We start from the raw sequence: 23,269 nt of genomic DNA, 5'->3' as shown, positions 1-23,269 counted from the left end.
TGAGAGCCGAGCGGAGAGGGGGCATGTCTGAGCAGAGAGGGGGCGTGTCTGAGCAGAGAGGGGCATGTCTGAGCAGAGAGGGGGCGTGTCTGAGCAGAGAGGGGCATGTCTGAGCAGAGAGGGGGCATGTCTGAGCAGAAAGGGGGCATGTCTGAGCAGAAAGGGGGCATGTCTGAGCAGAGAGGGGGCGTGTCTGATCAGAGAGAGGGGCGTGTCTGAGCAGAGAGAGGGGAATGTCTGAGCAGAGAGGGGGCATGTCTGAGAAGAGAGGGGGCATGTCTGAGCAGAGAGGGGGCATGTCTGAGCAGAGAGGGGGCATGTCTGAGCAGAAAGGAGGCATGTCTCAGCAGAGAGGGGGCGTGTCTGACCATAGAGGGGGGAGTGTCTGACCAGATAGGAGGCATGTCTAAGCAGAGAGGGGCATGTCTGACCAGAGAGGGGGACGTGTCTGACCAGAGAGGGGGCATGCCTGACCAGAGAGGGGGCGTGTCTGACCAGAGAGGGGGTGTGTCTGACCAGAGAGGGGGCATGCCTGACCAGAGAGGGGGCATGCCTGACCAGAGAGGGGGCATGCCTGACCAGAGAGGGGGCATGCCTGACCAGAGAGGGGGCGTGTCTGACCAGAGAGGGGGGCGTTTCTGAACAGAGAGGGGGAGTGTCTGACCAGAAGGGGTTTGTTTGACCAGAGAGGGTGCACGTCTGAAGAGAGAGTGGGCATGTCTGTCCAGAGAAGGGGCGTGTCGGACCAGAGAGGGGGCGTATCTGACCAGAGAGGGGGCATGTCGGACCAGAGAGGGGGCGTATCTGACCAGAGAGGGGGCGTAACTGAGCAGAGAGGGGGTGTAACTGAGGAGAGAGGGGACGTGTCTGACCAGATAGGGGGCGTGTCTGACCAGATAGGGGGTGTCTGACCAGAGATGGGGGCATGTCTGCCAGAGAGGGGCGTGTCTGACCAAAGGGGGCATGTCTGACCAGAGGGGTGTGTCTGACCATAGAGGGGGCGTGTCTGATATGACACCTCCCACCACCTGTTTTAACCTAAAAAAAATGCCACGCGGCGTCACAACCATGTGCGTTGTTTTGGTATTTTATGGCTGCAGAAAAACAAAACAAAAACAAGGAAAGACGATGACATCACAACAATACAACCAATCCTAAGAAAAGGGGGGCGTCACCTCCTTGTTTAGGGACGCCTCCAGCTGCAGCGGCTTGTCTGACATCATGAACTGCTTGGTGATCTCGGCATGTGGGGCGGCTCCGGTAGTCGCCGGGGCGTACTGGACTTTTCTTATAATGAGGCGCGCCGCGTTCCTGGGAAGAACAGAACAGAATTATCCAATCGCTACAAAGAAAAACGTATTCCCATCATTGTCAGTCCATAATATTATTACACCGACTCACACACGCCACCTGCTGACTGAAAAGGGTAACTATGCAATAATTAGACAGAGCACTTTTCTTCCCACTGACACCAATGATGGGACACTATTCCTCCCACTGACACCAATGATGGGACACTATTCCCCCCACTGACACCAATGATGGGACACTATTCCCCCAACTGACACCAATGATGGGACACTATTCCTCCCACTGACACCAATGATGGGGCACTATTCCTCCCACTGACACCAATGATGGGACACTATTCCTCCCACTGACACCAACGATGGGGTACTATTCCTCCCACTGACACCAATGATGGGACACTATTCCCCCAACTGACACCAATGATGGGACACTATTCCCCCCACTGATATCAATGATGGGACACTATTCCTCCCACTGACACCAATGATGGGACACTATTCCCCCCACTGACACCAATGATGGGACACTATTCCTCCCACTGACACCAATGATGGGACACTATTCCTCCCACTGACACCAATGATGGGACACTATTCCTCCCACTGACACCAATGATGGGACACTATTCCTCCCACTGACACCAATGATGGGACACTATTCCTCCCACTGACACCAATGATGGGACACTATTCCTCCCACTGACACCAAAGAGGGGACACTATTCCTCCCACTGACACCAATGATGGGACACTATTCCTCCCACTGACACCAATGATGGGACACTATTCCTCCCACTGATACCAATGATGAGACACTATTCTTTCTACTGACACCAATGATGGGACACTATTCCTCCCAGTGACACCAATGATGGGACACTATTCCTCCCACTGACACCAATGATGGGACACTATTCCCTCCACTGACACCAATGATGGGACACTATTCCTCCCACTGATACCAATGATGGGACACTATTCCTCCCACTGACACCAATGATGGGACACTATTCCTCCCACTGATACCAATGATGGGACACTATTCCTCCCACTGATACCAATGATGGGACACTATTCCTCCCACTGACACCAATGATGGGACACTATTCCTCCCACTGACACCAATGATGGGACACTATTCTTTCTTCTGACACCAATGATGGGTCACTATTCCTCCCACTGACACCAATGATGGGACACTATTCCTCCCACTGACACCAATGATGGGACACTATTCTTTCTTCTGACACCAATGATGGGTCACTATTCTTTCTTCTGACACCAATGATGGGTCACTATTCTTTCTACTGACACCAATGATGGGACACTATTCCTCCCACTCAAACAGAAAATATGGCACATTTTGGCCACTGGAGGGCGCTGATTGTACATGAATGAATCTATCAGAACAAATAAAGAGGACTTTGCTCGCTTCTGACATTCGTACAACGAATGTGTAACAAATGGATCCTGGAAATAAGGAAGATATATGGAAAGACTCTCTGTGCTCCCTTTATCTTTGCAGAATTATGTCCGGTTTTCATATTTTTTTTATTATTTTCTTACTTTTTTGAAACTTTTTCCTCGACATCATCTCCCCAGAAACCTTTCACCTCGAAATCCACTCCGCAGGCCTGCAATAGAGAAGGTCAGAGTTCATTCTAGAGAGTGAGAGAGCGTGTGAGCTCATCAGTCTTCTGCTTCTCATTTACTGTCCAATCACAGGCTGGGGATTGGGGGAGGAGGCCGTCCTTTCATAAGAAGGATGGATAATCGGAGGAGGGAGCAGAGAGATGAGCTCATCAGTCTGCTGCTTCTCCTTTACTGTCCAATCACAGGCTGGAGAAGGGGGAGGAGGCGGTCCTTTCCTAAGAAGGATGAATAATAGGAGGAGAGAGTAGAGAGATGAGCTCATCAGTCTGCTGCTTCCCCTTTAATGTCCAATCACAGGCTGGAGAAGGGGGGGGGAGGCGGTCTTTTTCATAAGAAGCATGAATAATAGGAGGAGAGAGATGAGAGATGAGCTCATGAGTCTGCTGCTTCTCCTTTATCGTAGGGTGGGGGGGGGGGCAGGTGGTCCTTTCCTCTGCTGTCCGGGAGTACTCAGTCATCAGGCAGGTCTGGGCTCAGAGGAAGTGGATTGAACGACGTCTGCAGGGGGACAGCCCCGGAATTGAGGTGTATATTGCAGTAAAAGCTCCATTTTTTTTTTTTTTTTTTTGGCCACTGAATTTTTTAAACATTTCTGAAAAGCGAAGAGTTGGCCTTCACAGGATCACAGTAAGATGATTGTGTGTTCTGTGCCCGGGTTGTTGCCGGGCGGATTATCATCTCCGGGCTGCCAATGAGAGTGAAGTTCCTGTGAGGACGGAGGATGTTCCGTATACAGAGCCGGACTTTGTCTCCCTTATTGATTCCTAATATAAAATCTATCACGTGGCTTTTATAACCTCGCAGACCAGGACAGCAGACACGTTTATTGGCCACGGCGGTTTATTGGCCACGGCGGTTTATTGGTCACGGCGGTTTATTGGCCATGGCGGTTTATTGGTCACGGCGGTTTATTGGCCACGGCGGTTTATTGGCCACGGCGGTTTATTGGCCACGGCGGCTTATTGGCCACGGCGGTTTATTGGCCACGGCGGTTTATTGGTCACGGCGGTTTATTGGTCACGGCGGTTTATTGGCCACGGCGGTTTATTGGCCACGGCGGTTTATTGGTCACGGCGGATTATTGGCCACGGCGGTTTATTGGCCACGGCGGTTTATTGGCCACGGCGGTTTATTGGTCACAGCGGTTTATTGGCTATGGCGGTTTATTGGTCACGACGGTTTATTGCCCATTGCGGTTTATTGGTCACGACGGTTTATTGCCCATTGCGGTTTATTGGTCACGGCGGTTTATTGGTCACGGCGGTTTATTGGTCACGACGGTTTATTGGCCACGGCGGTTTATTGGTCACGGCGGTTTATTGGTCACGACGGTTTATTGGTCACGACGGTTTATTGGTCACGGCGGTTTATTGGTCACAGCGGTTTATTGGCCATGGCGGTTTATTGGTCACGGCGGTTTATTGGTCATGGCGGTTTATTGGCCACGGTGGTTTATTGGTCACGGTGGTTTATTGGTCACAACGGTTTATTGGTCACGGTGGTTTATTGGTCATGGCGGTTTATTGGTCACGGCGGTTTATTGGTCACGACGGTTTATTGGTCACGGCGGTTTATTGGTTACAGCGGTTTATTGGTCATGGCGGTTTATTGGTCACGACGGTTTATTGGTCACAGCGGTTTATTGGTTATGGCGGTTTATTGGTCACGGCGGTTTATTGGTCACAGCGGTTTATTGGTCACGGCGGTTTATTGGCCACGGCGGTTTATTGGTCACGGCAGTTTATTGGTCACGGCGGTTTATTGGTCACGGCGGTTTATTGGTCACGGCGGCTTATTGGTCACGGCGGTTTATTGGCCGTGCTGTGTGACCTGTTATTGCGCTCTGTGCACACAAGTCACAGTAACTGGTGAACCCGGAAAACGGTGAAACTTCCCGGATACAGAGTTCTGATATCTGCCCACATTGAACTAGTATTGATTAGTGATCAGGAAAAGGGGGCGGTACACTTAAATCTGAACTCCGGTCACAATTTTTTTCTTCTCAGTAGACACAAAGGGCTAGATTCAGGTAGGGGCGCGCATTGTTACGGCGGCGCAGCGTATCGTATTTACGCTACGCCGCCGTAAGTTAGGCTGCATTCACACCTGAGCGTTTTGTCGCCTGAAGCGCAACGCTCAAAGACGCTAGAGGGGAAAAATAACATTATTCTCTATGGAGATGGTTCACATCTCCAACGCAAAACACCGAACGCCGAAAGAACGCCGAACGCCTGAATTTCAAACAAGTCCCGGACCCTTTTTTGACGCGCGAATCGGGCGGCTTGGGTGTTTTCCATTGGTGCCAATGACCTGTACAAAACCGCGTTAAAAAACGCTGCGTTTTGTCGCGGCAAATCACGGTAAAAAATGCTGCAAATCGCCTACGCTTAGGTGTGAATGCAGCCTTAGAGAGGCAAGTGCTGTATTCACAAAGCACTTGCCTTCTAAGTTACGGCGGCCTAGCGTAAATGGGGCCGGCGTAAGCGCGCGTAATTCAAATGTGGATGAGGGGGCGTGTTTTATGCTAATTCTTGGTGACCCGACGTGGAATTTCCCAGTGTTTCCACATTGCTCCAAAGTACGTCGCAAGGACGTAATTGGTTCCGACGTGAACGTAAATTACGTCCAGCCCTATTCGCGAACGACTTACGCAAACGATGTAAAAAATTCAAATTTCGACGCGGGAACGACGGCCATACTTAACATTGCGTGCGCCCATAATAGCAGGAGTAACCTTATGCCGAAAAAGACCAACGTAAACTACGTAAAAAAATAGAGCCTGGCCATACATAAATTTGTGAATCGGCGTATCTAGGTCATTTGCATATTCTACGCCGAAAACTACAGAAGCGCCACCTAGCGGCCAGCGTAAATATGTACCCTAAGATACGACGGTGTAAGAGACTTACGCCAGTCGGATCTTAGGCTAATGTCGGCGTATCTTGCTTTCTGAATACAGAAAGAAGATACGCCGGCGCAGATTTGAATTTACGCGGCGTATCTATAGATACGCCGGCGTAATTCATTGCTGAATCTAGCCCAAAGAATACAAAATCCACTAAATAAAAAATATATATTTAAATCCAGATATCGCCTTGTAAAAGTAACAGTGAAATCATCACTGGGCTGTACATAGCCTATGCGGAGCTGTGGGAGGGGCCCAGCAGGCCCCACCCACCATAGAAAACTACAGTAGGGGGCGGAGACAAGACCAGTCACCCTGCACAGGGAGAGAGAGCAGAGCAGTGGGAGGGGCCCAGCAGACCCCACCCACTGTAGGCTGGCTGTAGAAAACTACTAGTGGGGGCGGAGACAAGACCTGTCACCCTGCACAGGGAGAGAGCAAAGTTGTGGGAGGGACCCAGCAGACCCCACCCACTGTAGGCTGACTGTAGAAAGCTACAGGAGGGGGCGGAGACAGGACCAGTCACCCTGCACAGGGAGAGAGAGCAGAGCTGTGGGAAGGGGCCCAGCAGACCCCACCCATGGGAGTCGGCCTGTAGAAAACTACAGAAGGGGCGTAAACAAGACCAGTCACCTTGCACAGGGTGAGAGAGCAAAGAAGTGGGAGGGGCCCAGCAGGCTCCACCCACTACAGAAAACTATCGAAGGGAGGCAGAGACAAGCACAAGGAGAGAGCAGAGCAGTGGGAGGGGCCAAGCAGACCCCACCCACTGTAGGCCTGCTGTATAAAACGACAGGAGGGGGCGGAGACAAGACCAGTCATCCTGCACAGGTAGAGAGAGAAGAGCTATGGGAGGGTCCAAGCAGACCCCACCCACTGTAGGCCTGCTGTATAAAACAACAGGAGGGGGCGGAGACAAGACCAGTCATCCTGCACAGGTAGAGAGAGAAGAGCTATGGGAGGGGCCAAGCAGACCCCACCCACTGTAGGCCTGCTGTATAAAACAACAGGAGGGGGCGGAGACAAGACCAGTCATCCTGCACAGGTAGAGAGAGAAGAGCTATGGGAGGGGCCAAGCAGACCCCACCCACTGTAGGCCTGCTGTATAAAACGACAGGAGGGGGTGGAGACAAGACCTGTCACCCTGCGCAGGGAGAAAGAGAGAGAGAGAGCAAAGCAGTGGGAGGGGCCAAGCAGACCCCACCCACTGTAGGTTGCCTATAGAAAACTACAGGAGGGGGTGGAGACAAGACCAGTCACCCTGCACAGGGAGAGAGAGCAGAGCTGTGGGAGGGGGCCTATCAGACTCCACCCACTACAGTCTGCCTGCGAAGATTACAGCAGGGGCGGAGACAAGATCAGTCACCCTGCACAGGTAGAGAGAGAGCAGAGCTGTGGGAGGGGACAATCAGGCTCCACCCATTACAGTCTGCCTGCGAAGATTACAGCAGGGGCGGAGACAAGATCAGTCACCCTGCACAGGTAGAGAGCGCGATCAGTGGGAGGGGCCTATAAGGCTCCACCCATTACAGCCTGCCTGCAAAGATTACAGGAGGGGCGGAGTCAAGAGCAGTCACCCTGCACAGAGAGAGCAGAGCTGTGGGAGGGGCCTATCAGGCTCCACCCACTACAGTCTGCCTGCGAAGGTTACAGCAGGGGCGGAGACAAGATCAGTCACCCTGCACAGGTAGAGAGAGAGCAGAGCTGTGGGAGGGGACAATCAGGCTCCTCCCACTACACAAGGGGGGTGGAGACAAGACCAGTCCCCCTGCACAAGGAGAGATACCTCAATCAGAATATAAAATATTACATTTCGGCCACTAGATGGAGCTGACAGTCACTGGAGATAATCACATTACAATGATATGACGTACCTTTCCGGAATCCTCGGGTCCGGGTTGTAGGGTCACAGAACAGGGCAGGTTTGTCGCCATCTGGAAAATAAAGAAAAAAAAATAAGATTCCGACTCCGTAAGTAATGTCCCCCCCCCCCCCCCGGCGTACAAAGTCTCCTCACATTGAAGCTGAAGGGGAAGGAGTTGGCTCCAAGCTTGGCCTTCAGCTTCTCCTGGAGCGGAGTCAGCGTCTTCTTCTCCCCCGGCAACGGTGGGTACACCTGGCAGGACTGCACATAGATGTCCTTCCTGAAGCTCAGCCCGATGAGCTCCATGTCATCCCGCCCATAGCGAAACGCGCAGGTCATCGTCACAAACACTGAATGAGACAGAAGAAAAGTAGAGTCAGGAGGAGGAGTATAAGGGGGTCAGGGGGGCCCTTTGAGGAGACGTGGGCAAGGTTAGGGTTAGATATGTGCATTCCCGTTCGTACGAATGTTATTTTCGTACGAAAATGTTCATTTTCGTACCCGCAGAATAATGTGTACATACGAAAAAAATAAAGCACCAAAATACGAAAACGACAGGATTACGAATGAGCCGCATAACGAACAACCGCAAATACGAACGAACGATCTGACGAAAATACGACAAAACGAAAACGGCAAAAGAACAAAAATTACATCTATAACAAAAGATTTGCACTCTGTATCCTGTTTGAATCCCCTCTCTGCTCGTATCCTCAGCCGCATGTCCACATGACACCTACAACAAAAGATTTGCACTCTGTATCTTGTTTGAATCCCTTCTCTGTTCGCACCCTCAGTCCTATGCTCACACGACATCCACAACAAAAGACCCGCACCCTGTATTTTGAATTCCTTTTTTCTGTTTGTATTTTGGATTCAACAGAATGCAAATCTTTTGCCACAGATGTCATACAAACACACGACCGAAAACACCAAAAGAAAAAGGACCCAAAATACAGAATAGAAATCTTTTATTATAGATGTCATTTTCGTATTTTTGAATGGACAGTGAGTGTAGTTAGTTAGTGAAGCAGCTTCTCTTTTGTGCTGAGTAGTACAGTAAAGCCAAATAAACTTTTCTGTGGATTTTCATCTGAAGGGAGATCAGTTGGCCAGACTTTTGAACCCAAAAATGGTTTTCTGATGGAGTTTAAAAACGAACAAATTTTCCTTAGAACGAACGGAAAACGATCGTTTTTATGTTTGTTGTTAAAAAAGTCTGACCAAGTGTATGGGGCTTAACAATCGTTAATATGAATGAGCCGCGTGTTGAAAGTGCCGCGAATCCCCGCGATATATTTACGAAAGTACAAAATGACGAAAATCCTTTTTCTGTTCGTATCTTCAGTCGCATGCCCACATGACATCCACAACAAATTGTCATAGATGTCACACGAACACACGACCGAAAACACGAACACGCGACCGAAAACACGAACAGAAAAAGGAATCCAAAACACAGAATGCAAATCATTGACGAAAATTCACGAAAATTATTGTCTAACAAGTAACGAACATGAATTAAACAGAATAACGAACCATCCCGCATGTACGAAAATAAAACGGTAACGGAAATACGAAACGATCGGAATACGAAAAAATCTCGTCGTACGAAAAACGAACGGGAACGAACAGGAAAACGGGCGTCTTACGAAAAACGAACGGAAACAAACCTACGGAATGATACGAAACAGAACAAAAAAAAACTAAAAAAAATTCTGTGCACATGTCTAGTTAGGGTACGGTACCCAGGGCCACCATCAGGAATTATGGGGCCCCTTACACAGCTTCAGGCATGGGCCCCCTGGAGAAGAGAACCTGGGGGGGGGGGGGCTGCCGCCTAAAGAATGTCCCTTACATTGGTGATCAGTGGGAAGAATGTCCCTTACATTGGTGATCAGTGAGAAGAGTGTTCCTTACATTGGTGATCAGTGAGAAGAATGTCCCTTACATTGGTGATCAGTGAGAAGAATGTCCCTTACATTGGTGATCAGTGAGAAGAATGTTCCTTAGATTGGTGATCAGTGAGAAGAATGTTCCTTACATTGGTGATCAGTGGGAAGAATGTCTCTTACATTGGTGATCAGTGGGAAGAATGTTCCTTACATTGGTGATCAGTGGGAAGAATGTTCCTTACATTGGTGATCAGTGAGAAGAATGTCCCTTACATTGGTGATCAGTGGGAAGAATGTCCCTTACATTGGTGATCAGTGAGAAGAATGTCCCTTACATTGGTGATCAGTGAGAAGAATGTCCCTTACATTGGTGATCAGTGAGAAGAATGTCCCTTACATTGGTGATCAGTGAGAAGAATGTCCCTTACATTGGTGATCAGTGAGAAGAATGTCCCTTACATTGGTGATCACTGGAAAGAATGTTCCTTACATTGGTGATCAGTGAGAAGAATGTCCCTTACATTGGTGATCAGTGGGAAGAATGTCCCTTACATTGGTGATCAGTGAGAAGAATGTTCCTTACATTGGTGATCAGTGAGAAGAATGTCCCTTACATTGGTGATCAGTGAGAAGAATGTCCCTTACATTGGTGATCAGTGAGAAGAATGTCCCTTACATTGGTGATCAGTGGGAAGAATGTCCCTTACATTGGTGATCAGTGAGAAGAATGTCCCTTACATTGGTGATCAGTAGGAAGAATGTCCCTTACATTGGTGATCAGTGGGAAGAATGTCCCTTACATTGGTGATCAGTGAGAAGAATGTCCCTTACATTGGTGATCAGTGAGAAGAATGTCCCTTACATTGGTGATCAGTGAGAAGAATGTCCCTTACATTGGTGATCAGTGAGAAGAATGTCCCTTACATTGGTGATCACTGGAAAGAATGTTCCTTACATTGGTGATCAGTGAGAAGAATGTCCCTTACATTAGTGATCAGTGGGAAGAATGTCCCTTACATTGGTGATCAGTGAGAAGAATGTTCCTTACATTGGTGATCAGTGAGAAGAATGTCCCTTACATTGGTGATCAGTGAGAAGAATGTCCCTTACATTGGTGATCAGTGAGAAGAATGTCCCTTACATTGGTGATCAGTGGGAAGAATGTCCCTTACATTGGTGATCAGTGAGAAGAATGTCCCTTACATTGGTGATCAGTAGGAAGAATGTCCCTTACATTGGTGATCAGTGGGAAGAATGTCCCTTACATTGGTGATCAGTGAGAAGAATGTCCCTTACATTGGTGATCAGTGAGAAGAATGTTCCTTACATTGGTGATCAGTGGGAAGAATGTCCCTTACATTGGTGATCAGTGGGAAGAATGTCCCTTACATTGGTGATCAGTGAGAAGAATGTCCCTTACATTGGTGATCAGTGGGAAGAATGTCCCTTACATTGGTGATCAGTGAGAAGAATGTCCCTTACATTGGTGATCAGTGGGAAGAATGTTCCTTACATTGGTGATCAGTGAGAAGAATGTCCCTTACATTGGTGATCAGTGAGAAGAATGTCCCTTACATTGGTGATCAGTGAGAAGAATGTCCCTTACATTGGTGATCAGTGAGAAGAATGTCCCTTACATTGGTGATCACTGGAAAGAATGTTCCTTACATTGGTGATCAGTGGGAAGAATGTCCCTTACATTGGTGATCAGTGAGAAGAATGTCCCTTACATTGGTGATCAGTGGGAAGAATGTCCCTTACATTGGTGATCAGTGGGAAGAATGTCCCTTACATTGGTGATCAGTGAGAAGAATGTTCCTTACATTGGTGATCAGTGGGAAGAATGTCCCTTACATTGGTGATCAGTGAGAAGAATGTCCCTTACATTGGTGATCAGTGAGAAGAATGTCCCTTACATTGGTGATCAGTGGGAAGAATGTCCCTTACATTGGTGATCAGTGAGAAGAATGTCCCTTACATTGGTGATCAGTGAGAAGAATGCTCCTTACATTGGTGATCAGTGAGAAGAATGTTCCTTACATTGGTGATCAGTGAGAAGAATGTTCCTTACATTGGTGATCAGTGAGAAGAATGTTCCTTACATTGGTGATCAGTGGGAAGAATGTCCCTTACATTGGTGATCAGTGAGAAGAATGTCCCTTACATTGGTGATCAGTGAGAAGAATGTCCCTTACATTGGTGATCAGTGGGAAGAATGTTCCTTACATTGGTGATCAGTGAGAAGAATGCTCCTTACATTGTTGATCAGTGAGAAGAATGTCCCTTACATTGGTGATCAGTGAGAAGAATGTTCCTTACATTGGTGATCAGTGAGAAGAATGTTCCTTACATTGGTGATCAGTGAGAAGAATGTCCCTTACATTGGTGATCAGTGAGAAGAATGTCCCTTACATTGGTGATCAGTGAGAAGAATGTCCCTTACATTGGTGATCAGTGAGAAGAATGTCCCTTACATTGGTGATCAGTGAGAAGAATGTTCCTTACATTGGTGATCAGTGAGAAGAATGTCCCTTACATTGGTGATCAGTGAGAAGAATGTCCCTTACATTGATGATCAGTGAGAAGAATGTCCCTTACATTGGTGATCAGTGGGAAGAATGTCCCTTACATTGGTGATCAGTGAGAAGAATGTCCCTTACATTGGTGATCAGTGGGAAGAATGTTCCTTACGTTGGTGATCAGTGGGAAGAATGTCCCTTACATTGGTGATCAGTGGGAAGAATGTCCCTTACATTGGTGATCAGTGAGAAGAATGTCTCTCTTACAGATAGCTAATAAGATGAATGGTGATCAGGGAACCTCTAGCAACCTCTGGAGGAACCCTCAAGTTCCATAGAACCTGGTTGAGGTTGAGGAGCCCTTCTATAGAAGGATAGAAAACTTGTACTTTACCTTTCTTCTCCTTTTGATATTCCGGGTCGATGACAATCATTCCATCTGCAGACAATAGAAGATACAAGGTCAGTCTGAGGAGCTCTGGGAAGGGGTTGGAGGGACGTTATTATGAAGAAAATAGAGCCACTGACCTACTGGCTCTACAAAGTCTACGTGGTCCACATAGTCCCGCTTCGCCAGATAAACGGTTATCTAGAGGAGGAAAAACAAGTCTTCTTTATGACATAGAACTTCTAGAGTACACCATGTGGCCAAAAATCCCTAATGCCAGGGCAGGGCTCAGCCCTTCCTTCTCTGAGCTGGCCGCTCAACTGTCGGCTAATTGCCACCTCCTATCTCTCCACAGTGACTCACCTGTTGATGATTTCAGCTCATCAGTCCTGCCTACTTAAGCCGTCCAGCTCAGTTGCTCTCTGCCTTCGCCTTGGTCAACATCACAGAGACCATCTCCTGCATTCCTGTTGAAGATTTGCTTGGCTGACGTCCTGGACTTTCAGTGGGGATATCTGAATGATGGGGCAGCTACAGGCATCGTTCAGATATCCATCTCTTCAGCCGGCGATCCTGTGCACCATAAGAACGATCATAGAGGCAGTTCCGTTGCTTGATTGTTCTTATAGGCGACGGGATGGGACGTCCCCCCCCCTCCCGCCGCCATCTGGTGCTTCTCCGGGCTCTCCCGTGCCATCGGAGACCCGGAGAAATGATCTTCCGGTGCCGGATGGGAGGCATAGAGATGACTGGTGACCAGATGGTCACCAGTCATCTCTATGATCCTCGGAGGCCCGGGCGCGATGGGACATCCCCCCCTCCCGCTGCCATCCGGTGCTTCTCCGGGCTCTCCTGTGCCATCGGAGACCCGGAGAAACGATCTGCCGGCGCCGGATGGGAGGCATAGAGATGACTGGTGACCAGAGTCATCTCTATGATCCTCGGAGGCCCGGGCGCGACGTTACGACGTCACGCCCGGGTACCGGAATGTAAACAAAGCCGCAATCGCGGCTTTAGACATGAGATCCGTGAATTTTTTTTCCCGATCTCATGCTTTCCAGCCTGGAGGAGAGATGTGGGGGGCGGGGAAGGTCTTATTGACTCCGCCTCTCTCCATAAAGAGGACCTGTCACACACTATTCATATTACAAGGGATGTTTACATTCCTTGTAATAGGAATAAAAGTGATAAAAAAAATGTAAAAATAAAAGAAATTAGGTAAAATAAAAACTAAAATAATAAAAACAAATTTTTTTAACCGCCCCTGTCCCCGGTAGCTCGCGCTCAGAAGCGAACACACACGTAAGTCCCGCCCACATATGTAAACGCCGTTCAAACCACACATGGGAGGTATCGACGCGTGCGTTGGAGCGCCAGCAGCAATTCTAGCGCTAGACCTCCTCTGTAACTCTAAACTGGTAACCTGAAAAAAAAAAAAAAATTAAGCCACGCCTATGGAGATTTTTAAGTACCGAAGTTTGGCGCCATTCCAATTTTAAAGCGTGACGTGTTAGGTATCTATTTACTCGGCGTAACATCATCTTTCACATTATACAACAAAATTGGGCTAACTTTACTGTTTTGTTATTTTTTAATTCATGAAAACCAAAAAATAGGCATTTGAAAAATTATTGCGCAAATACTGTGCGAGAAAAAAAAAGTTGCAATGACCGCCATTTTATTCCCTAGGGTGTCTGCTAAAAAAAACAAAACCATATATATAGTGTTTGGGGGTTCTGAGTAATTTTCTAGCAAAACATTTTTTGCATGTAGGAGAGAAGTGCCGGAATTGGCCCCCCCGGTATGGAGGTGGTTCGGTCAGATTCATGGTTTCTGACACCTGAACACCTATATGAGCTTGTTGGACAGAACCGTTCCAAAACCAGCGGCCATTAATATAGAGTTCCCTATCCCCCCTCCCCATGGCCAATAATATAGAGTTCCCCAACAACCCCCCCACCCCCCCCATGGCCATAAATATAGAGTTTCCCAACTCCCCCCCCATGGCCATTAATATAGAGTTCCCCAACAACCCCCCCCATGGCCATTAATATAGAGTTCCCCAACCCCCCCCCCCCCCATGGCCATTAATATAGAGTTCCCCAACAACCGCCCCATGGCCATTAATATAGAGTTCCCCAACCCCCCCCCCCCATGGCCATTAATATAGAGTTCCCCAACAACCGCCCCATGGCCATTAATATAGAGTTCCCCAACAACCCCCCCCCATGGCCATTAATATAGAGTTCCCCAACAACCGCCCCATGGCCATTAATATAGAGTTCCCCAACAACCCCCCCCCATGGCCATTAATATAGAGTTCTCCAATTCCCCCCCCCCCCCCATGGCCATTAATATAGAGTTCCCCACCCCCCCCCCCCCATGGCCATTAATATAGAGTTCTCCACCCCCCCCCCCCCATGGCCATTAATATAGAGTTCCCCAATCCCCCCCCCCTCCATGGCCATTAATATAGAGTTCCCCAACACCCCCCCCCCATGGCCATTAATATAGAGTTCCCCAACAACCCCCCCGCCCCCCCCCATGGCCACAAATATAGGGTTACACCCCCTTCCCATGGCCATTAGTATAGGGTTACGCCCTCTTCCCATGGCCATTAATATAGGGTTACACCCCCTTCCCATGGCCATTAGTATAGGGTTACGCCCTCTTCCCATGGCCATTAATATAGGGTTACGCCCTCTTCCCATGGCCATTAATATAGGGTTACGCCCTCTTCCCATGGCCATTAATATAGGGTCACGCCCTCTTCCCATGGCCATTAATATAGGGTTACGCCCTCTTCCCATGGCCATTAATATATGGTTACGCCCTCTTCCCATGGCCATTAATATTGGGTCCCGCCATCTTCCCATGGCCATTAATATAGGGTCACACCCTCTTCCCATGGCCATTAATATTGGGTCCCGCCATCTTCCCATGGCCATTAATATAGGGTCACACCCTCTTCCCATGGCCATTAATATAGGGTTACACCCTCTTCCCATGGCCATTAATATAGGGTCACACCCTCTTCCCATGGCCATTAATATAGGGTTACGCCCTCTTCCCATGGCCATTAATATAGGGTTACGCCCTCTTCCCATGGCCATTAATATAGGGTCACGCCCTCTTCCCATGGCCATTAATATAGGGTTACGCCCTCTTCCCATGGCCATTAATATAGGGTTACGCCCTCTTCCCATGGCCATTAATATTGGGTCCCGCCATCTTCCCATGGCCATTAATATAGGGTCACACCCTCTTCCCATGGCCATTAATATTGGGTCCCGCCATCTTCCCATGGCCATTAATATAGGGTCACACCCTCTTCCCATGGCCATTAATATAGGGTTACACCCTCTTCCCATGGCCATTAATATAGGGTCACACCCTCTTCCCATGGCCATTAATATAGGGTTACGCCCTCTTCCCATGGCCATTAATATAGGGTTACGCCCTCTTCCCATGGCCATTAATATAGGGTCCCGCCCTCTTCCCATGGCCATTAATATAGGGTCCCGTCCTCTTCCCATGGCCATTAATATAGGGTCCCGCCCTCTTCCCATGGCCATTAATATAGGGTCCCGCCCTCTTCCCATGGCCATTAATATAGGGTCCCGTCCTCTTCCCATGGCCATTAATATAGGGTCACACCCTCTTCCCATGGCCATTAATATAGGGTCACACCCTCTTCCCATGGCCATTAATATTGGGTCCCGCCATCTTCCCATGGCCATTAATATAGGGTTACACCCTCTTCCCATGGCCATTAATATAGGGTTACACCCTCTTCCCATGGCCATTAATATAGGGTTACACCCTCTTCCCATGGCCATTAATATAGGGTTACACCCTCTTCCCGTGGCCATTAATATTGGGTCCCGCCATCTTCCCATGGCCATTAATATAGGGTTACACCCTCTTCCCGTGGCCATTAATATTGGGTCCCGCCATCTTCCCATGGCCATTAATATAGGGTTCCACCCTCTTCCCATGGCCATTAATATAGGGTTCCACCCTCTTCCCATGGCCATTAATATAGGGTCACGCCCTCTTCCCATGGTCATTAATGTAGGGTTATGCCCTCTTCCCATGGCCATTAATATAGGGCCACACCCTCTTCCCATGGCCAATTAATATAGGGTTCCACCCTCTTCCCATGGCCATTAATATAGGGTTCCACCCTCTTCCCATGGCCATTAATATAGGGTCACGCCCTCTTCCCATGGTCATTAATGTAAGGTTATGCCCTCTTCCCATGGCCATTAATATAGGGTTCCACCCTCTTCCCATGGCCATTAATATAGGGTTCCACCCTCTTCCCATGGTCATTAATGTAGGGTTATGCCCTCTTCCCATGGCCATTAATATAGGGTTCCACCCTCTTCCCATGGCCATTAATATATGGTTACGCCCTATCCCATGGCCATTAATATAGGGTTCCACCCTCTTCCCATGGCCATTAATATAGGGTTACACCCTCTTCCCGTGGCCATTAATATTGGGTCCCGCCATCTTCCCATGGCCATTAATATAGGGTTCCACCCTCTTCCCATGGCCATTAATATAGGGTTACACCCTCTTCCCATGGCCATTAATATAGGGTTACGCCCTATCCCATGGCCATTAATATAGGGTTCCACCCTCTTCCCATGGCCATTAATATAGGGTTACACCCTCTTCCCGTGGCCATTAATATTGGGTCCCAACATCTTCCCATGGCCATTAATATAGGGTTCCACCCTCTTCCCATGGCCATTAATATAGGGTTCCACCCTCTTCCCATGGCCATTAATATAGGGTCACGCCCTCTTCCCATGGTCATTAATGTAGGGTTATGCCCTCTTCCCATGGCCATTAATATAGGGCCACACCCTCTTCCCATGGCCATTAATATAGGGTTCCACCCTCTTCCCATGGCCATTAATATAGGGTTCCACCCTCTTCCCATGGCCATTAATATAGGGTCACGCCCTCTTCCCATGGTCATTAATGTAGGGTTATGCCCTCTTCCCATGGCCATTAATATAGGGTTCCACCCTCTTCCCATGGCCATTAATATAGGGTTACGCCCTCTTCACATGGCCATTATTACAGGGTTACGCCCTCTTCCCATGGCCATTAATATAGTCATGCTTTGTACACAGGGGGGGGAGTCATGCTTTGTACACTGGGGGGGGGGGGCACAGTTATACTTTGCACACAGAGGGGCACAGTCATGCTTTGTACACAGGGGGGCACAGTCATGCTTTGTACATGGGGGGGCACAGTCATGCTTTGTACAAAGGGGGGCACAGTCATGCTTTGTACACGGGGGGCACAGTCATGCTTTGTACACGGGGGGCACAGTCATGCTTTGTACATGGGGGGGGGGCACAGTCATGCTTTGTACACAGGGGGGGGCACAGTCATGCTTTGTACACAGGGGGCAAGTCATGCTTTGTACATGGGGGGGCACAGTCATGCTTTGTACACGGGGGGGGGCACAGTCATGCTTTGTACACAGGAGAGCACAGTCATTCTTTGTACACAGGGGGGGCACAGTCATGCTTTGTACATGGGGGGGGGGGCACAGTCATGATTTTTACATGGGGGGCACAGTCATGCTTTGTACACAGGGGGGGGGACAGTCATGCTTTGTACACAGGGGGGCACAGTCATGCTTTGTACACAGGGGGGCACAGCCATGCTTTGTACACAGGGGGCACAGTCATGCTTTGTACACCGGGGGGCACAGTCATGCTTTGTACACAGGGGGGCACAGTCATGCTTTGTACACCGGGGGGCACAGTCATGCTTTGTACATGGGGGGGGGGGCACAGTCATGCTTTGTACACAGGGGGGCACAGTCATGCTTTGTACACCGGGGGGCACAGTCATGCTTTGTACACTGGGGGGGGGGGGCACAGTCATGCTTTGTACACAGGGGGGCACAGTCATGCTTTGTACACAGGGGGGCACGGTCATGCTTTGTACAAAGGGGGGGCACAGTCATGCTTTGTACACAGGGGGGGCACAGTCATGCTTTGTACACGGGGGGGGGGGGGGCACGGACATGCGTTATACACAGAGGGGGGACACAGTCATGCTTTGTACACGGGGGGGCACAGTCATGGTTTGTACACAGGGGGGGCACAGTCATGCTTTGTACACTGGGGGGGGGCACAGTCATGCTTTATACACGGGGGGCACAGTCATGCTTTGTATATGGGGGGGCACAGTCATGCTTTGTACACAAGGGGGGGCACAGTCATGCTTTGTACACAGGGGGGGAGACACAGTCATGCTTTGTACACAGGGGGGGCACAGTCATGCTTTGTACACGGGGGGGGGGGGGGAACAGTCATGGTTTGTGAGAAGGGGGGGGCACAGTCATGCTTTATACACAGGGGGGGCACAGTCATGCTTTATACACAGGGGGGGGGCACAGTCATGCTTTGTACACGGGGGGGCGAAGTCATGGTTTGTACGCAGGGGGGGAAAAGTCATGCTTTGTACACAGGGGGGGGGGGGACACTGACATGCTTTGTATACAGGGGGGGGCACAGTCATGCTTTGTACACGGGGGGGGGGGGCACAGTCATGCTTTGTACACGGGGGGCACAGTCATGCTTTGTACACGGGGGGGGGCACAGTCATGCTTTGTACACAGGGGGGGCACAGTCGTGCTTTATACACGGGGGGGCACAGTCATGCTTTGAACACAGGGGGGGCACAGTCATGCTTTGAACACAGGGGGGGCACAGTAATGCTTTGTACACAGGGGGGCACAGTAATGCTTTGTACACGGGGGGGCACAGTCATGCTTTGTACACGGGGGGGCACAATCATGCTTTGTACACAGGGGGGGGCACAGTCATGCTTTGTACATGGGGGGCACAGTCATGCTTTGTACGCAGGGGGGGCACAGTCATGCTTTGTACACGGGGGGGGGGGGCACAGTCATGCTTTGTACACGGGGGGCACAGTCATGCTTTGTACACGGGGGGGGGCACAGTCATGGTTTGTACACAGGGGGGGCACAGTCATGCTTTATACACAGGGGGGGCACAGTCATGCTTTATACACGGGGGGGGCACAGTCATGCTTTGTACACAGGGGGGGCACAGTCATGCTTTATACACAGGGGGGGCACAGTCATGCTTTGTACGCAGGGGGGGCACAGTCATGCTTTGTACACAGGGGGGGCACAGTCATGCTTTGTACGCGGGGGGCACAGTCATGCTTTGTACACAGGGGGGGCACAGTCGTGCTTTATACACGGGGGGGCACAGTCATGCTTTGAACACAGGGGGGGCACAGTCATGCTTTATACACGGGGGGGCACAGTCATGCTTTGTACACTGGGGGGGCACAGTAATGCTTTGTACACAGGGGGGCACAGTAATGCTTTGTACACAGGGGGGCACAGTAATGCTTTGTACACGGGGGGGCACAGTCATGCTTTGTACACGGGGGGGGCACAATCATGCTTTGTACACAGGGGGGGGGCACAATCATGCTTTGTACACAGGGGGGGGGGCACAGTCATGCTTTGTACATGGGGGGCACAGTCATGCTTTGTACACGGGGGGGGGGGACAGTCATGCTTTGTACACGGGGGGGACAGTCATGCTTTGTACACGGGGGGGGGGCACAGTCATGCTTTGTACACGGGGGGGACACAATCATGCTTTGTACACAGGGGGGGGGGCACATTCATGCTTTGTACACGGGGGGGACACAATCATGCTTTGTACACAGGGGGGGGGGGCACATTCATGCTTTGTACACGGGGGGGACACAATCATGCTTTGTACACAGGGGGGGGGGGGCACATTCATGCTTTGTACACGGGGGGGACACAATCATGCTTTGTACACAGGGGGGGGGGGCACAGTCATGCTTTGTACATGGGGGGCACAGTCATGCTTTGTACGCAGGGGGGGCACAGTCATGCTTTGTACACGGGGGGGGGGGGGGCACAGTCATGCTTTGTACACAGGGGGGGGGGGGCACATTCATGCTTTGTACACGGGGGGGACACAATCATGCTTTGTACACAGGGGGGGGGGGCACATTCATGCTTTGTACACGGGGGGGACACAATCATGCTTTGTACACAGGGGGGGGGGGGCACATTCATGCTTTGTACACGGGGGGGACACAATCATGCTTTGTACACAGGGGGGGGGGGCACATTCATGCTTTGTACACAGGGGGGGGGGACACAATCATGCTTTGTACACAGGGGGGGGGGCACATTCATGCTTTGTACACGGGGGGGACACAATCATGCTTTGTACACAGGGGGGGGGGGGCACAGTCATGCTTTGTACAGGGGGGGCAGTCATGCTTTGTATACAGGGGGGGGGGGGACAGTCATGCTTTGTACACGGGGGGGGGGGACAGTCATGCTTTGTACACGGGGGGGACAGTCATGCTTTGTACACGGGGGGGGCAGTCATGCTTTGTACACGGGGGGGGGGGGGACAGTCATGCTTTGTACACGGGGGGGGGGGGGGCACAGTCATGCTTTGTACACGGGGGGGGGACAGTCATGCTTTGTACACGGGGGGGGGGGGACAGTCATGCTTTGTACACGGGGGGGGGGGCACAGTCATGCTTTGTACACGGGGGGGGGGGGCACAGTCATGCTTTGTACACAGGGGGGGGGGCACATTCATGCTTTGTACACAGGGGGGGCACAACTTCAGGATGCAGTTTTTTTTTCTACCTGTTCTGCTATTTATTTGATAAAAGTAAAATAGAAACTTTCTCCTCACCTTCCCCTCAGGACTGGTTTTCTTAAACACTCTGAAAAGAGAAAAAGAAACAAAATAACAAGTGGGAGGAGCCTGTGATACTTAGGTACATGGGAGGAGCCTGTGATACTTATGTACATGGGAGGAGCCTGTGATACTTATGTACATGGGAGGAGCCTGTGATACTTATGTACGTGGGAGGAGCCTGTGATACTTATGTACATGGGAGGAGCCTGTGATACTTATGTACGTGGGAGGAGCCTGTGATACTTATGTACGTGGGAGGAGCCTGTGATACTTATGTACATGGGAGGAGCCTGTGATACTTATGTACGTGGGAGGAGTCTGTGATACTTATGTACGTGGGAGGAGTCTGTGATACTTATGTACATGGGAGGAGCCTGTGATACTTATGTACGTGGGAGGAGCCTGTGATACTTGTGTACGTGGGAGGAGCCTGTGATACTTATGTACGTGGGAGGAGCCTGTGATACTTATGTCCATGGGAGGAGTCTATGTTTTTCTGTACGTGGGAGGAGCCTGTGATTCTTATGTACATGGGAGGAGCCTGTGATACTTATGTACATGGGAGGAGTCTATGATTTTTCTGTATATGGGAGGAGTCTATGATTTTTCTGTACATGGGAGGAGCCTGTGATTCTTATGTACATGGGAGGAGCCTGTGATACTTATGTACATGGGAGGAGCCTGCGATACTTATGTACATGGGAGGAGTCTATGATTTTTCTGTACATGGGAGGAGTCTATGATTTTTCTGTACATGGGAGGAGCCTGTGATTCTTATGTACATGGGAGGAGCCTGTGATACTTATGTACATGGGAGGAGCCTGTGATACTTATGTACATGGGAGGAGCCTGCGATACTTATGTACATGGGAGGAGTCTATGATTTTTCTGTACATGGGAGGAGTCTATGATTTTTCTGTACATGGGAGGAGCCTGTGATACTTGTGTACGTGGGAGGAGTCTGTGATACTTGTGTACATGGGAGGAGCCTGTGATACTTATGTACATGGGAGGAGCCTGTGATACTTATGTACATGGGAGGAGCCTGTGATACTTGTGTACGTGGGAGGAGTCTGTGATACTTGTGTACATGGGAGGAGCCTGTGATACTTATGTACATGGGAGGAGCCTGTGATACTTATGTACATGGGAGGAGCCTGTGATACTTATGTACGTGGGAGGAGCCTGCGATACTTATGTACGTGGGAGGAGCCTGTGATACTTATGTACATGGGAGGAGGCTGTGATACTTATGTACATGGGAGGAGCCTGTGATACTTATGTACGTGGGAGGAGCCTGCAATACTTATGTATGTGGGAGGAGCCTGTGATACTTATGTACATGGGAGGAGCCTGTGATACTTATGTACATGGGAGGAGCCTGTGATACTTATGTACGTGGGAGGAGCCTGTGATACTTATGTACAGTACATGGGAGGAGCACGTGATACTTATGTATGTGGGAGGAGCCTGTGATACTTATGTACATGGGAGGAGCCTGTGATACCTATGTACATGGGAGGAGCCTTTGATACTTATGTACGTGGGAGGAGCCTGTGATACTTATGTACATGGGAGGAGACTGTTATCTGACGTGTGATTGGTGCGATTGATCTCTCTGATTGTTATGTCAGAACAAAGCTTCCTGTGTCATGTACTGGTGCAGAGACGGACCAATCAGAACACAGCATTATATTTGTATAACATTAGAATCTTACTTGGATCCGTCCGCCATATTGACTCCGACCTGCAGGGGGAGAAGAGAGAAAATCGATCACTTCCGGGTCCAGGCGTCCCGTCTTCTTCACGACATTGACTTATAATGAAGACTGGACGTCTCCGGCTGACGGGGGGCAAAGCAATGTTCAAAGCAGAACTCCAACCAAGAATACCGAGAAATAGAACCCGCCTGTGCTGCAAAACTTACCTTCAATCCAGAGAGTCCCTCGCAGTCTGACGCC

General features: G+C 49.9%; 1 protein-coding gene across 2 annotated transcripts in view; it reads right to left on the bottom strand.

Annotated features, from left to right (window-relative positions):
* ARR3 (arrestin 3) overlaps positions 1-23,269 on the bottom strand; it is a gene marked incomplete at its 3' end in the record, with an annotated part of 57,429 nt that overhangs the window by 10,469 nt on the left and 23,691 nt on the right. For both annotated transcript variants that reach the window (XM_040334449.1, XM_040334448.1), the window contains 8 exon segments: positions 1,176-1,311; positions 2,877-2,944; positions 7,743-7,802; positions 7,886-8,082; positions 12,541-12,585; positions 12,675-12,735; positions 21,303-21,333; positions 23,027-23,055. In XM_040334449.1, the coding sequence (XP_040190383.1) occupies positions 1,176-1,311; positions 2,877-2,944; positions 7,743-7,802; positions 7,886-8,082; positions 12,541-12,585; positions 12,675-12,735; positions 21,303-21,333; positions 23,027-23,043 (615 nt within the window).

Source organism: Rana temporaria, assembly GCF_905171775.1.
Source record: "Rana temporaria chromosome 9 unlocalized genomic scaffold, aRanTem1.1 chr9f, whole genome shotgun sequence".
Taxonomy (NCBI): Eukaryota; Metazoa; Chordata; class Amphibia; order Anura; family Ranidae; genus Rana; species Rana temporaria.
The sequence above is the reverse complement of the archived record's forward strand: the minus strand, read 5'-3'. Positions and strand labels throughout refer to the sequence as shown.